Consider the following 15,996-nt stretch of genomic DNA (forward strand, 5'->3'; position numbering starts at 1 on the left):
ATATATATATATATATATATATATATATATATATATAAAAGAATACTCTGAGATGAACAAACCTAAGTTCTAACCTAGATACTAAACTAGTTTGTCCTGATCCTCCTTTTTCTTTCGGGTTCTACGAGTGACCAACTCTTCTGAATGAGTGGAGAGGGATGGGCATACATTGAATGACACTACCATTTTTTTTGTATTCAACTTTGATCTATATTCTCATCCCACCTAATAACGAAACGATAAAAGATACTTATTTTCATCTGTGTTTTACACTGGATTCTATTTCTTACTGTCGAAAATCGAAAGGAATATATGATTCAAGGTCCAATGGTAGATCTTATGCCACTCATACATGTCCTCTTTTTTCTCTTTTCTCGTCTAGCAAAGCTGCTGTAAATGTCCGACGAGACCTTTAATTCTGTCTTAGAAACATTCATATTCATGATTTATTGGAGAAAACTAGTTCTAACTTCGGCGATTCTGAGGCAGTCTAGTTTATACAGTAGTGTCTAAATGTCTACCTTGTATTGCTTAAAAATTATTTGTAGTCTACGTATACATGGTTTCAAAGTTGAATATGATAATGTGCAATATAGTTTTGTAATTGATAGATTAAGGCAACTGATATCAGCAACCTTTGACAGAGGGTTAAAACATCTACAGCAAGGTGAGTTTGCTCTGGTGTCAATCGCCTTGGATCTCAAGAAACCACCAAAAATGCAGTAAATTACCAGCTTTTAGTGTATTTTAATGCATTGCACAGGAACCTCCCGCGCAACGCAGCCAACTTTTTTTCATCGGGAAGATAGATTAACTCGGCTCTGATACCATTTGGGGTTCCATTTTGATAGTGTTTTCCTATGATTAACTTAGGAAGAAATAACCAAGAGACTCCTACTCTGGTGGAAAAATTTTCCAATAATATCTCTCCACATCGGATGATTAGATGCATATAATGTGGACTAAAGTCCTCCAAGCAAACTTATGCAAGGGCGATGATAAATTCGCACCCCTGCAGGATGTTCACACCCCTTTAACATCAAATGACGTCAAACAACATTAAACTCTGCCACATAGCCTTCATTTGTTTATGCTTTTTGTCATCAATTTAGGGTAAAGGGGTGCGAATTATCCTCCAGCGAGTTCGAATTTATCATCTCCCATCATATATTTCTCCACCCTGTGGATAAAATACCATCGTGCCAAGAATGCTAAGAGCAATGGGGTATTTTTCCAGTATGGGTCTTGGCCCCACAGGTCAAGGCATCGAGCATCGAAGTAGTGGCTGAATCTAAATCCTTTGGATCGTCATCACCGTTCTGATTTGCAAGAACAGATTCTTCATTTGAAATTGGAACTTTCTTATTCTGATCAACAGTAAGACCCCCAATTCCTGTGTCCACTATCTGTAATTTCTCCTTTTCCATTCGATCATACTTTTCAGAGACCACTTACTGGTTGGCTTTTGTGATGGTGGCATTTTACTTTAAAATTTACCCCATATGTGAGGGTATATTCATCATTTTAACCATCTTTTTTATTTCCTAAACGCATCTCGTTGCGAAAGATTAACATAATCTTGTTTGCAGGGTTGAACCTCTAGCTCGATTGGATAAGACTTTGTTCTATAACCTTATCAGAGGTTCAATCCCAGCTTACCTACGCAAAAAAATAATCTTGTTTGCAAATAAGAACCAATTAAGCTGACAAAGAGCCAAATAAGGGTGTCAATTTTGGCTCGGGCTCGGAAGCTCGCTCGAGCTCGGCTCGAATCCTTAACGAGCCGAGCCCAATTTAGGCCAGGCTCGGCTCGTTAAGGCTCGTTAAGAATTTAATATATTTAAATATATATATTATATATTATATATTAATTTATACATTAAAAGGGTTGTCCAGGGAGTGAAAGTGGGGGCAAAATATGTCACTTCATTTTTGGAACCCCATTTGTTACTAGGACCACCCCCGATAGTGTAAAAAAAGTAGTCAAATTATACTAGTAGGGCTGTCCAGGGAAGATGAGGGGTAAGAACATAATATAACCCGAGCTCGGTAAGGCTCGCGAGCCTGGCCGAGCCTGACCGAGCTGAGCTTTTGAGCTTAACGAGCCAAGCCGAGCCGGGCTCGGCTCGTTTACACCCCTAGAGCCAAATGCTTACTGGTCAAAGAAACTGATAAGGATTTTATAAGCCAAAACCATTAGCAATATTGAAGTCAAAACAATTGATATTTATATATTTTTGCCTTGGGAATGAAGCTGTGGAAAATCTTTAATATCTTTCCAGGAACGAAGGGAAAATATTAAAAAAAGAAGAAGTAAAACCCCTATAATAACATTATATAAGAAGTTGGAGAGGAAAGGAATCTGTTCTTGCAAATACTAAGAGAAAGACAAGCTACTGAGAGGAGAAGAAAATGGCAAGTGTAGAATTGCCGAATGAGTACGGATATGTGGTGCTGGTCTTTGTCTTGTATGGCTTTCTCAACTTCTGGATGGCCTTTCAAGTTGGCAAAGCAAGGAAAAAGTAAAAATCCCCTTACCCTCTTCTTGGTTTTTAATTTCTCTCCTCTTTGTTGTAGAAAAGAAATGAACAACCCATGTTTACTTCTTTTTTTCCATCTCTCCATTGAATTGCAGGTATAATGTCTTTTACCCGACCCTCTACGCCTTAGAATCTGAAAACAAGGATGCCAAGCTCTTTAATTGCATCCAGGTTTGCTCTTGACAGATTAAACCAATCTAAATTCTATCTTCTCAGTTTCAATTTTGCTTCTTTTATCTAGATTGAGCTGCGATTGTGAAACAACCAATTACTTCAAAAGCTTAAGCTGTTAGAGTTGGCGGTGTTACTTAGTCATTTATACTTCGACATTTTATGGTTTTACTATTAAGGAGTTGTTGGGTTCTGATTTCTGAACCTAGGACGTATGGCAATAGCTCTGATATCATGTGAAATAACCAATTACTCCAAAAGCTTAAGCTGTTAGAGTTGTTATTTAATCATTTATACAAACATTTTATGGTTTTGGGTTTTGGGTTTTGGGCAGAGAGGGCACCAGAACTCATTGGAGATGATGCCATTTTTCTCTGGGCTGCTGCTGCTCGGGGGTATTCAGCATCCTCTCATTTCTGCAGGATTTGGGGTCTTCTATTTGGTGTCTCGCTATTTCTACTTCAAGGAATACTCAACCGGCATTCCGGCCAATAGATTGAAGATTGTGTAAAGCCCTTCTTCGCCTCCCTTTCTTATATATCTAATCTACTAAGTTCTAAAATCGTGAATTGCATCAAAAGAGGAGCATTTAATGCCCAACAAGTTCTTGATTGGCATTTCCTTTGTTTCTTTTTCTTTTGCAGGAGATTCTATACTCTGGGATTGCTGGGTCTCACGTTTTGCTCAGTTTCTTTCGCGGTCCACCTTCTCCTTTGAAGAAAGTCTCTGGCCGTCGGTCTTCTTTCTTGTTGTGTCTTTCTGGTCCTATGTATGAATTTAGACTCTAGGGATGTTGTCTACATATGGGATTTGCTAATTTCTTCTCAATATTGATGTGATGCTGGTAAAACTTTCTGAGCATATTTGCTTAATGGTTTCATTTGCTTTTTCTACAAATGCCCTTGTGACCATGTTAACAAGCTCCTGACAGGCGTACATGGAATTGAAAGTGAAGATAATAAGCATAATACAGGCAGTTCTATGATCTTTCAAAATTGGAGATAGGCCACTTCTTTTCAAGCTCTGGAACTGTAACCCATATGAATAGCAATGGTGAAACTTGTTAGATGAAAACAATCACATTTGCAGATAGGCCACTTCATACTGCTAAAGTTGAGGCAGTTTCCATTTCAACGCTGAGAAGACTAGTTCCATTTCTTAGCAGTCTCCGAAGGCGTTTTTCGTTTGCCGACTGCAAATCTTTTCTTTTCTTTCAGAGAGGAAATTTCATCATCGGATACCTCGACATCATCCACGAAATCTATTGAATGAGAATGCACTTTTGGTTTTCTCTGCATCTGATCTTCATATTCTGTATCTCCGTCCTTGGGACGTTTGCAGTTACACTTCTTGCAGGTCATGTTTCTTCTAAAATTCACAAAGTCACATCTACAAAAACCGTGTTTATGTTTGAATCAAATTATCAGCTTTGCAATTGCAATATACAAACATGCAGGTACAAGTGGTGCAACTTGGGTCGCGTCGGGGTTGAGCTTTTGCTAACAAATGAATTTGAAACAGCCCGAACCGGACCCAATTTCCCGAAATCTCAAAAAATCGACCTGAGTTGCTAACAAATGCAGAGTTAGGATTCTTACGATGGGCATTCCCATTCCCCTGGATTCAGCTGCCTCCTGGGCCTTGCTTCTTGGCAACGCAGGCACTTTGCATTACGAGAGAAATTCATAAACTGGCACCTGTAAATTCAAGCAAAGAAGAACAAATTAATGCATGCTGCTCACATCTACACACTTAATAAATACAGTTCCTACAAGTATGGTGAGTAGAGGGAAGATAAAAGACTTACTTTGGGCAAGTCCAATCCCCTTTCTTCATTTCAGAATCATCAAAACTCACTCTCTTAGGCCCATCTTCTTTGCACTCTAGACATCTAATATTTCTCGAAAAGTTCATAAAATTGCACCTGAAACCAGACCGCATCCTTAAGCATGCAACCTTTTAAAATAAAATATAGAAAGAAAAAGAAGGCGATCAAAGCTGGTGTGATTGGGGATACATTTTCTAATCCAACAATCAGACAACAGTCATGGTTCTAATATAAGATAATTGACAAATGATTAGTAGGAAGATTAATTTTTCGATAGATCGTTGCTTGCATTGGAGTTTACATTCATCCCTCTATATTTCCTCGAAGGATATTAAGCCCCTATTTTAACCAAAATTTAATTTAAACCTTAAACCGGTTCAAGATCAAATACATTAAATAGCATTTCTAAACCAATAAAGGATAAAAGGTGATATGTTTTCAGAAAATTGGACCAAACTGAAGCTGATGCAAGCATACTAAAAGTTTAACCAGTCCAACAGTGATGAGATAAAGAAGAAAAATGCATTTTCTGTGGTTTCACCCGAACTTTCAGTCCCTCGTCTTAAAATAAACCCCTACAAATGCATTGTGCACAAGGATCCAAAAGGAATTGAGCTAACTCTCAACCTTATGATGTACTAGAGATCCCACCATTCAAAAAAATGAAAATAAAATGATGTACTAGAGATCCCCTGCAATCAAGAAACATAATGATTAAGACAGAATTATATGTCCACTACAGTAATACTACAGATAAATTACAAGGACACAAACCTTAGGTCCTGAACAACAAGGCAGATTATCTAAAGCACTAAAAAGGAATAAAAATCTCTGCTGTTCCACTTTAGTTATATTTATATAAATATTTAGCTAAAGCCTGATGATTTATAGTGATCCGAGATTTAGGATTCCTCAAATCCACGGGCAAGAGAACTTTATACTGTCAAAACCCGCTCTAAAACCATGTAAGCCCTAGAAGGCTAGAATAAAAAAGACAGGTAGAAAGGAAAATGCTAAAAGGACACATTACGAGGATTCCTAATGATCATTTTTGTGCCTCACATGTCCTACATGAACATGATCAGGTTCGTTGATCCGACTGGTGAACACAAGTCTAGCCCATGCCTTGATCAGATGAATCTAGCCCGTTGATCTATTAGGCCTCGGGTATGTCTCTACCAAGAGAGGCTAAATTGTTGATCTTTGTAGGCCTTAATGTTACGAATGGGATGTCTATTCGGTATGGGACTAGGACCATGTGGGTTGCCTCATGATGGTCATCCGCATAGCTGGACTTACAAAATAGAAGTGGAAACTGCTAAAAAGACAATCGCCATCAGGCTCTTTCCTAACTATCATCCGCATAGCTGGACTAGCAAAATAGAAGTGGAAACTGCTAAAAAGACAATCGCCATCAGGCTTTTTCCTAACTACCACTCTTTGGGTCCAATGTGTGCCTATGAATATAACAGTGTTCGTTGATCTGACAGATGAACCCAAGTCATGCACACTGTCATTGCCTCGCCTTGATTAGATGATAAACCAGATCAACGGTCCTTCTTACACACATCCTAAAGGGGGTCATCTGCATCATCAGATCAAAGTGACAAGATGGGTTATCTAAAAACTCGAACGAGGGTGACATGCTATCAAGTTTAGGGCATCCAAGAATATGAGAACGATAGTAACAAAAGTACCACAAATCTGGACAGCATGAAACTCTTAGGATTCGACCATGAATATATGGTTAATCAATAGAGATTTAAAGATTATCTTTGAGTAAATTTAATTATATCATCCATCTACACATAAGCAGCAAATAGCAAGAATTCCAATAAGTCGCAGTTCTCACGATCATGAAATTTCAGCAGCCCACAAAAATGTATTCCAATCTCACGTGCAAAATGTAACAAGGTCTCAATACAATAGCAATATGCCTCTCAAAGAGAACTTTTGCATAGGTTTACAAGTACGGCACCAGTCAAAAAATAAAAGGTTTACAAGTATGATGCAGACACAAGCCGTGAAGTTGACGAAGGATGCCAGGATGGTGTAGACTATGGTTGTAAGGAATATGAGTGAAACAGATGTGTGAAAAATTAAGGGTTTGGGTCCTAAAACAAGTGACTAGGTTGGGAAGATATTCCTACAACTACAAGATTTATGATAGGTTTGGAGGGCTGCAGACATATCTCGGGAAGTTGTCAAAGGATGTCGGGAAGGGGTAAAATTAGTTTTTGGACAGAATGAAAGGGGTATAGGGCACGAATGGGTTTGGATGGTGATTCTAAGGTTGGACAAATTTTTTGATGGGTATTTTAGGAGTTTTGAGTCGAAGATAGGTGAAAAAGTAACACGAGAAGTTTTAGGTGAGATTAATGGGGTTTAGGTTTCTCAGGAAGGTGGTTTACGGAAGACAGAAAACGAATAGTAAAACAATAAATGACAAGTAATGAGAAGTATGCTACTTATCTCAAGGCTTCACACCAACAGTTTCTTTGGCATCTCACCAAAGAAGATGAAGAAGAAGCTTTTTTCTTCGAGAAGCTCTCAATATCAACAGCAAGTGAATATGTGAATGTAGTGTTCTCTTTTTACAAACACAGCATAAAGTATTGATATTAAACCCATAAAAAACCTTAAGGACTAAACGACCCCTTTCTAAGGACTTACAAGACTTGCTCCCACTTAAAATCCCGTAATACATGCAGGGCCTATTTAAAACAGCCATAACTCAAATAACTTAAGCTATTTTGAAGTACAAAGGGCCCTATTGCCCCATATATCTTAAAAAGACTCATAAAAGAGTTTTTTTTTATAGGTAAGCTAGTATTGAACGTCTGACCTCTAGGTCAAAGAACAAAGCTTTGACCATTGAGCTAGAGGCCCAATACCAATAAAAAGACTCTTTTATGAACAAAGACTTGATCATAAAAGACTCTTTTAAAACTGTATAACTAAAATAAAAATTCTAAAGAACATATGAAATCCAAAAGGGCCCGTATGATAGTTGAATCATCTCTCGTATGATAGTTGAATCATCTCTGAAAGTATGTGGACACGTCGGGCATCTGAAATATGTCTACAATATCTGCGCCGTCGGATCGTCGACCCGAAACATCTAGATCAAAGATCTGGTCGTCCATCCAGATCAAAGTCATCTATCTGTCTCTGTCTCCTCTGTTGCTGGTGCACTCGAAATCCTAAGTCTTGATCCCCATCGTCCTCTCTATATATATATATTGAGAGAGAGAGAGAGAGAGAGAGAGAGAGAGAGAGATTACAGACAAGAAAACGCATGAAACAGTAGGCAACTCTAACCTACCTGCCACCAACTCCATTTGCATGCACGCATGGAGATGCAGCAAGCCATTCAGTTCAGTGGTCTCCCAAGTCATCATCACCACAGGAGAAAAAAAAATTCCCAGGAAAGATAGATTCTTTCTCTGAGAAAGGGCCAAAGGATGGAGCGTGCAAAGTCGATCGTGCACCTGTCGCCGTAAGCCGTACGCCGGATGAAAGAGCTCTTCTCTTTTTTATCTTTCCGAACCGCTTGACTGACCCACCTCCGGGTCCCGTCTGTTATAAAGATGTGATCTCCTTGCCCCGCCAGTAAATAATGTATGAACTTCTCTATCGTGAACTGAGATCTCTTGCTCTTAAACATATAATAGATCTTGACCACATCATAGTGTCAAGACTGGCCAGACTATTTGAAAGTAAAAGGAACAAAATCAGGCCGTTTAGACCTAAAGTCAAAGGACAGAAACGTTGAGAATGTGTTTCTCGAAAAAAAGAAAAAGAAAAGAAAGAAGATCCCTAAACCATTCTTTAAGAGCTACTCCAGATTTCCTTCACTTCTTCAAAACAGTAATTTCCTTCACGTTTTTTTTTCTTCAAAATATGTTCCTTTTGAGCATTTGGGAGTTTTTCTGCATCTTGTATGACGAAAATCTTAGATCTAATCTTAATTTTTTTTTAATTTTAATACAATTTTTTGTAAATCTTTCAGGACTATCTGACACAATTTAGCACAACAACCAAATACTGATTTCTTCTAATTCACTGCATCTGCCAAGCAAAGCTATGGTCTTATGTTGAGGACCGAACACATTAGAAAATACATGTAGCATAAATTTCCACAAGACATGCTCAATATTGTTACGAACAGATGCTAACATGGTGCTCTTCACTTTAAACGAAACAGCATACAGATAACTGCTCTCTTAACACAGTCAAGAGATTGCAAGAGCTACAGCATGTGTAATAGTCAAGTTTGTAAGGGGTTTAAGATTTTTATTTTCATTACGATTAGGGTTTAGAGGGTGTCAATGTGAAAGGGGTTATAAATACCAATAAAAACCCACTTTGGGGCAGTTTTTTTGGACGCTAATAAGAAGAAATGTTTTGTGAGTTTCCTTGCTGTGCAGCTTTGTTGCCTCTTTTTGGTAGAGATTTTGGAGGAAGAAGCTTCTATTATTGAAGATCTTTGCTACTTGCTCTCTACAAGATATGGAAGACCCAACCTCCGGTTGTAGTCAACCTAGGACGGATCTTTTGAATACAAATTTCAGCGCATAGATTTACTTTTCTCAGTACAGAGGGTAGTGGCTGTGACTATTTCTCTGTAATAATTCATCCACACACATTTTGTTTCAAGATCTGAATTGGATTGTGAATATTGACACACACACACACAGACACAGATATCTTGAATTTACATAATCACAGTTGAATATCAGTTTCGGTTACACGAAAATTACAGCTACTTATTGATACTTGATTTTTGAGAGTTCTTGAAATTATTTTTGGAGTTATATATCAGTTTTGAATGACAAAATTTTAGCAGCTGTAAAATCCGTTTGTAGTTCACGAAAATTTTGCTACATATTGTTTTCTTGACTCTTGAGGGTTTGGGTTTTATCTTCTACATCACATGTGGCATATGCATTTTATGAGTATGGGATCAGAGTGAGTGATCAAAGAAGTCCTAGACATATAGTTCTGATGATACATTTGTACCGTGCTTAAAAACTTGAACTTGGATGCAGATTTGGCCAAGGCAAAAACGAGTTGAGTCGAACGAGTCAATGATTGATGCTGTCGATTTTTAATTAAAACAGACAAGTCAAAAGAGTGTTTTGGTTGACTTGGTAGCGAAAAACTCATACGAGAACTCAGCCAAAGTAAAATAGAGTCAAGTGAAGTGATTAGATGATTGACCGGGTGAGTTTTTAAACAGTGGTCTATCTAGCATAAATATTAATAAGATTCAAAGAAAATAGAGTACCTTCAAGTTTACACAGTTAAGTTTATAATTTGAATTCTCTAATCATGGCATCTTCTATTTATCGAAAGAAGTAGCCAGAAACACATCAATGCCAAAAAATATATGCATTTTTTCTGTACCGTCGCATCACAATGAGGCGAAAAAACTGAAGACAAATTTCATAACTATATCTAACAAAAGAAGAGGTTCTAGAAACTTACTTGGAACATATCCAATCTCCTCTCTTCATTTCAACATTTTGAGACTGTTTATCATTCTTAGTGACCTTTTGCAGCTGTTCCTTTTTATGGGAAGGATTTGCCAAATCCTTAGGGAGGGAAGGATCAGGGGATGTGTCACTCAGTTCAATCAACTCAGAAAGAAGTTTACGCGAAGATGCTTCTACATTCCCTCTAACTTGAGATTTCACACCCTCTGAAAGAATAAGTGGTTCTATTGCATAGTTCAGCAAAATACGCACAATATCAACAGTACGGGCTCCTTCATCATCCTTCAGTGTTGCATATGCTTTATCGCAGGATCCCCGTAGATTGCAGGCACTACATACCTACAGGAATAAGATTTTTCAATTGATCAAACATCGTAATTCTGAAGGATTTATATGGTAAAAACGGCCTCCTTTTCTAAAATAATTTTATAGAAAGAAGTAGCTTTTACAACTGCTGTTCTCATTCTGATTTACATTTTTTTTACAAATGAAGCAGACAACAGACGAATAAAGATAGAAGAGAAAAACCATTCAAAATAAAGGATAGATAGAAGTGACAAACTTACGTTTCCTTCATCAAGTTTAACATATGCCCTCAATCTTTTTGCAGAACTAACAGCTTTTCGAAATAGATTAGGACACCCGCACTCAACAACAGCTTGAATGTCTTTTTTAGATAACGATCTGAAATAAAACCAATAAAGAATTAAAAACATAAGATAAAGTATGCATTCATTTTTTTTAAATGGGTAAAGTACACATTCGTTCAGGCAGGGTTACTTGGTTAGGCATTTATTTGCCCTTATTTTGCTGGGATTTCTAGGAGAATAAATACCATGAGTATGAAAAAAAATTACTCATTGGAACCTCAAGTAGGAAGAAGAATTATCCAAAAGCTTAAGAATGTTTCATTAAAACCAGCCACAAGTGCATGGAAGTGCTAATGACATGGCAGATTGTGGCGCAAAGGGTGGTGTTGATAGAGAGTTATTGATCATTTGCATAGCATTGATGCCTATACAGAGAGTTTCTTTCTTGTTTTTCTGTCATGGTTTTTGGGTCAGATTGACCCTGCTTTGTATCTTTTTTCCGTTTAATAAATTTTCGGTCATCTATATATTAATTTGGGACAACGGCTTAGTTGAGTTGAGTTGAGATATTTTCTGTCATCTCTCAAACAGCATGTGCATAAGATGAGTGTAGCGGAGATGCGATTTGCTTAGATGGATGGCCCAACGTAGGCCTTTGGATGCTCCAGTGAGAAGAAGTGACTCATGCTAAGTTGATGGAGTAAAAAGAGGTAGGGGCGGACCGAAAACAACTTGGGTAGAGACAGTGAGGAAAGACTTGAGGGCTAGGAACATAACAAAAAACATGACCTTGGATAGGAGAGAATGGAAGAAAGTGACCCATGTAGACGACCCCAACAAGTGTCTGGATTAGACTTAGTCAATTTGAGGCAGGTAGATCCTTTCACCTTCTTCATATTTTTTTTCTAAAGGATTCATTAGCAGATCCCAACTAGTTTGGGACAAAGGCTTAGTTGAGTTGAGTTGCCATCTCTCAAACAGGTAAGTAGCTTCATGCATCATGCTACACTTGAACTCCCTCGCTCAAGTTGACATAACAACTTGTTACAAGATCAAAACCAAAGACACGAAGAGGCCGCCATTAGCGGCACCATAGACTTACAGTGACCTGAAACATTACAATCTACCAAAAATTGCCACATTTTTCCCAAGTTCCATAAAAAAATAGAACTGTAGAACACAATCAAACTTGCAGCAAATCCTCAATTTCATGCCTACACTAAACACATCAAAGTAGCTTACCAATTCACCAAAGAAAAAAGTCATTTTTTTGAGATACTTCTCCCATGATTTTCCCACCTTGGGATCATCAAATTGAAGAATTCTAATAACAAAATTCATCCAAAAAAAAAACCCAATTCATTCGTACACCTAGAAATCACCCAAAAGAAAAAAAAGATGATACCTGAGGATATCAGACCGGTCCCGACCAAAGCTCAGGCAAGCGCTCTTCACGCTATTCAAGTACGTACGCCCGGCATCGCCGGAGTTATCGCCGGAAGATATTCCGGCATCGTCTTTCTCTGCCGGCGGTGGAGAAGCTTCTTCGAAGTAGCCCTTGCTCTTCAAGCAATCAAGAAAGGTGGGCCATTCGAGCCATGGGTGAGAGGTGGGTCCCACAAAGGTATCAGTGGTGGTGGGGTTATCAATGGATATAGCTGAGGAAGACGCACAAGAACGATATTGTAGTGTGGGAAAGATGGGGAGAGAAGGTAGAGGAGAAGGAGGGGTTGAGGCTGAAGAGGGGTATTTTCTGCAAATATGGAAGAAGGAGGAGGTCCTGAAGAGTAAAAGCCTTGAAGCGGCCATGGAATGAAGCAATAGAGCAAAATGGTTTTTCAGGAGGAGGAAAGGGTTTTGAGGGTTTAAGGAGTAATATTTCTAGGGTTGAGGAATGATAGATGCAAGAGCGACCTTGAATAAAGAGCAGGGAAAGGGACCTTGATTGGATCCACGTCATTATGTGCAACTGATTTTACCATCCCAACCCATTTTAATCCATTTTGAAAGGTTAGGGTTGGGTTAGACCCAAGTTATGCACCCCTATCAAAGTTATTTTCTTATATCTCTAAATGATGGAAATTTAAAAAAATGAGAGGAATGATAGATTGAAGGGCGCCCTTGCATAAAGAGCCGGAAAAGAGCCCTTGATTGCATAAAACCGATTTCCGAAAATGATGTGGATTCAATCAAGGGCCCTTTTCTGGCTCTTTATGCAAGGGCGTCCTTCCATCTATCATTCCTCTAAAAATGATTAAGATAAACGGTCTGGATTAACATACATAAGGATCACAAGAAAACCCCGAGTTTTTATATGGTGTAAGCCCTTATAGTCCCGTATTTTTCAAAAAGTACTGTACGGACCACACCATAGGATGATCCAAACTACACCATAGGATGATCCAAACTGTCCATGTGATGGGCCACACCGTAAATAAGTTGTGCCGAAAGAATCATTTCTATAGGATTACCCCAACCCTCCGATCTATAGAGGAACTGCATATTATGGAAACCTATACATATTGGAGGCAAAAAATCATGATTTTTGGGGAACAACCTATTTACGATGTGGCCCATCACATGGATGGTTTGGATCATCCTATAATGTGGTCCCATACAGTACTTTTTTCAAAAATATGGGGAAAGTGATATTTACACCCCTTTCGATCACCAGGGACACCCAGTGTCAGTGTATCAATGACAAAAATGGGCCTGATGTACTTGATGTCAGAAAAATCTAGGGGCTTTGATTGCAACGTACACGGTCAATGGGTGTCCCTAGTGATCGAAGGGGGCGTAAATCAAGGTGGCAAACGGGCCGTGCTGGCACGGCCCGAAAAGCTACAATGAAACAGGCCGTGCCGGGCTTGGTTGGGTGGCCCGTCAGGCCGGCACGGAACGGCCCGCGAGCCCGGTTCCCCCCTTTAGAAAATGTAATTGTTTTTTTTTTTTTGAAAAATCCGAAAATACCCCCCAAAAGTTGTTTCAAACGGCTAGTTTGGGGGGTATTTTCTTCCAAAACATATATTTTCATGAAATCCTGAAAACACCCCCCCAGCAACTCTTTTTGGGGGGTATTTTGGGAAGTTAAAAGCTTTTTACCAAATTACACCCCCCCCAAAAAAAAAACCCTCCCTAGGGTTATTTTGGATTTTCATTGTTTAAATCTTTTACCTTCGCTAAATTACCCTCCCCAACAACTCTTTTTTTTGGATATTTAAGTCATTTCATGTCTTTTACCAAATTAACCCCCCCCCCGCAACAACTAGTTTTGGGGGTAGTTTTTTATTTTTATTGTTTAAATATTTTACCTTCCCTAAATACCCTCCCAAACAACTCTATTTTTTGAATATTTAAGGCATTTCATGTCTTTTACCAAATTAACCCCCCCAACAACTAGTTTTGGGGGTAGTTTTTTATTTTTATTGTTTAAATATTTTACCTTCCCTAAATACCCTCCCAAACAACTCTATTTTTTGAATATTTAAGTCATTTCATGTCTTTTACCAAATTAACCCCCCAACAACTAGTTTTGGGGGTATTTTGGATTTTTATTGTTTAAATGTTTTACCTTCCCTAAATACCCTCCAATAACTCTTTTTGTGGATATTTAAGTCATTTCATGTCTTTTACCAAATTAACCCCCCCCCCCAACAACTAGTTTTGGGGGGTATTTTGGGAAGTCAAAAAATAACCCACGCAATCCTATAAATACAACTTTCCACCCCCTTCACTCTCTCTCTCTCTCTCTATTATCTAAACTCCCCAATTAACTTCTCTCTCCCTAATCAAGTTCTCTCTCTCCCTAATCAAGTTCTCCCTCTCTCTCGTTCAACTTCTCCCTCTCTCCAATCTACTTCTCTCTTTAGTTAGTAGCACTAACTACTCATGAAGAGGGCGACGATTGTCAATCAACAAGAGGGTGAGATTTTGCTCAAATAGGTTGAGGTTGGTACCCATTTAAATATTTAATTCTAATTCTCCTTTCACTATTTTTTTTTTTAAACATCTCTTAATGGCCGATTCGAAAGAAGTTTTCTACCCCACCATTGGTCATGATAACAATCAAGTCATGGGCAATGATGAGTTAATAGAAGCTTGTTTTGGAGGTCAGTGGAGTGAAGACGATGTTGAATTTAAAGTCCAAAATGAACCCAACCTTAGTACTTGTGGGAGCCAAGCTCCTTCTGGCTCTAAAGTTAAAAGGGGTAGAACTTCAACTATTTGCTCTACCTTCACTCGTGAAGAGATAAGACGTCCCGATGGGAAAGTAGAAGTTAGGACAATTTGTAAACATTGTAAAAGGGATCTTAGTTATAATGTTTCGGGTAGAACGGGCCACTTAAAAAGGCATGCCGACGCTTGTGGTAAAAAGCATGGCCCGTTAGACCCTAAGCAAACTCAACTAAGATGCAAGTCTAGTTCATAGGAATATTTTCCTACTATCATGATAATAATAGAAGAGAACTAGCTGCATACGTTATACACTATGAACAACTATTTGTTTTTTGAGAAGATAAACGTTTTGAAAAATATGCTAAACAAGCTTTAAATCCTGCTTTTAAAAGGTACCTATAAACACTCTAAAATCAGACAGTTGTAAACTTTTTAATGAACGTAAACAACAACTGATTTCATATTTTGAAGGATTTAATGAGAAAATTGCACTTCTAATATTTGGAGTACCAAAAAGCGTTATTCATATATTTGTGTAACCGCACACTATATCAACTCTAATTGGCTTTTAGAAAAAATAATTATTAGCTTTAGTCTTATTGATTATCCACATACTGGAAATGTTATATCAATATATATTTTAAATACTGATCGTGAATATAATATTACAATTTTTTTTTATAACTCTAGATAATGCTGGTAATAATACTTCTGCAGTAGAGTTATTAAAAACTGGATTGAAACCTATTTTAAGTGGACAACTTTTTCATATTAGATGTGCACGCCATATTTTAAATTTGGTTGTGCAGGATGGTTTAGCTCTTATTAACTCATAAATAGAAAATATTAAAACTTATATTATATTTATCAATTCTTCAATGTCTAGAAGACAAGAACTTGCAAAATTATGCAACACCTATGGAAAAGAATTTTCTAAATTCAAATTAAATGTGTAGACATAGGTGGAATTCAACTTATTTAATGTTCAAACATTGCCTCCCATATAAACCTTTAATTCAATCATTTTGTAATGAAAATGTACCTCAACCTCTCCGTTACACTGTAGGTCTCCCAGATTGGAACACTTGTGAGGGTTTCATGAGTTTTCTTGAAGTTTTTTATACTGCAACTAATGCTTTTTCTGTTGTTTACAAACCAACCCCAAACATAATTATGAGTAAGTTATATAACAT

At 37.9% G+C, this 15,996-nt stretch overlaps 2 protein-coding genes across 2 annotated transcripts; one reads left to right on the plus strand and one right to left on the minus strand.

Annotated features, from left to right (window-relative positions):
* The first annotated feature begins 2,230 nt into the window (after positions 1–2,230).
* On the plus strand, positions 2,231–4,002 carry LOC143863853 (uncharacterized). The gene is made up of 4 exons (XM_077374633.1): positions 2,231–2,522; positions 2,636–2,711; positions 3,046–3,218; positions 3,356–4,002. Exons 1-4 carry the CDS (start codon positions 2,413–2,415, stop codon positions 3,426–3,428), a joined length of 432 nt encoding a protein of 143 aa, XP_077230748.1. The 5' UTR covers positions 2,231–2,412; the 3' UTR covers positions 3,429–4,002.
* On the minus strand, positions 3,699–12,527 carry LOC143863852 (uncharacterized). Its single transcript, XM_077374632.1, has 6 exons — positions 12,033–12,527; positions 10,604–10,721; positions 10,030–10,376; positions 4,519–4,635; positions 4,310–4,408; positions 3,699–4,100 (listed from the first exon to the last, which is right to left on the minus strand). The coding sequence occupies exons 1-6, from the start codon at positions 12,434–12,436 to the stop codon at positions 3,857–3,859; spliced, it is 1,329 nt and encodes a 442-aa protein (XP_077230747.1). The 5' UTR covers positions 12,437–12,527; the 3' UTR covers positions 3,699–3,856.
* Positions 12,528–15,996: the final 3,469 nt, after the last annotated feature.

Source organism: Tasmannia lanceolata, unplaced genomic scaffold, assembly GCF_043159265.1.
Source record: "Tasmannia lanceolata isolate RefF3 unplaced genomic scaffold, GAP_Taslan_0.1 ptg000044l, whole genome shotgun sequence".
NCBI lineage: Eukaryota > Viridiplantae > Streptophyta > Magnoliopsida > Canellales > Winteraceae > Tasmannia > Tasmannia lanceolata.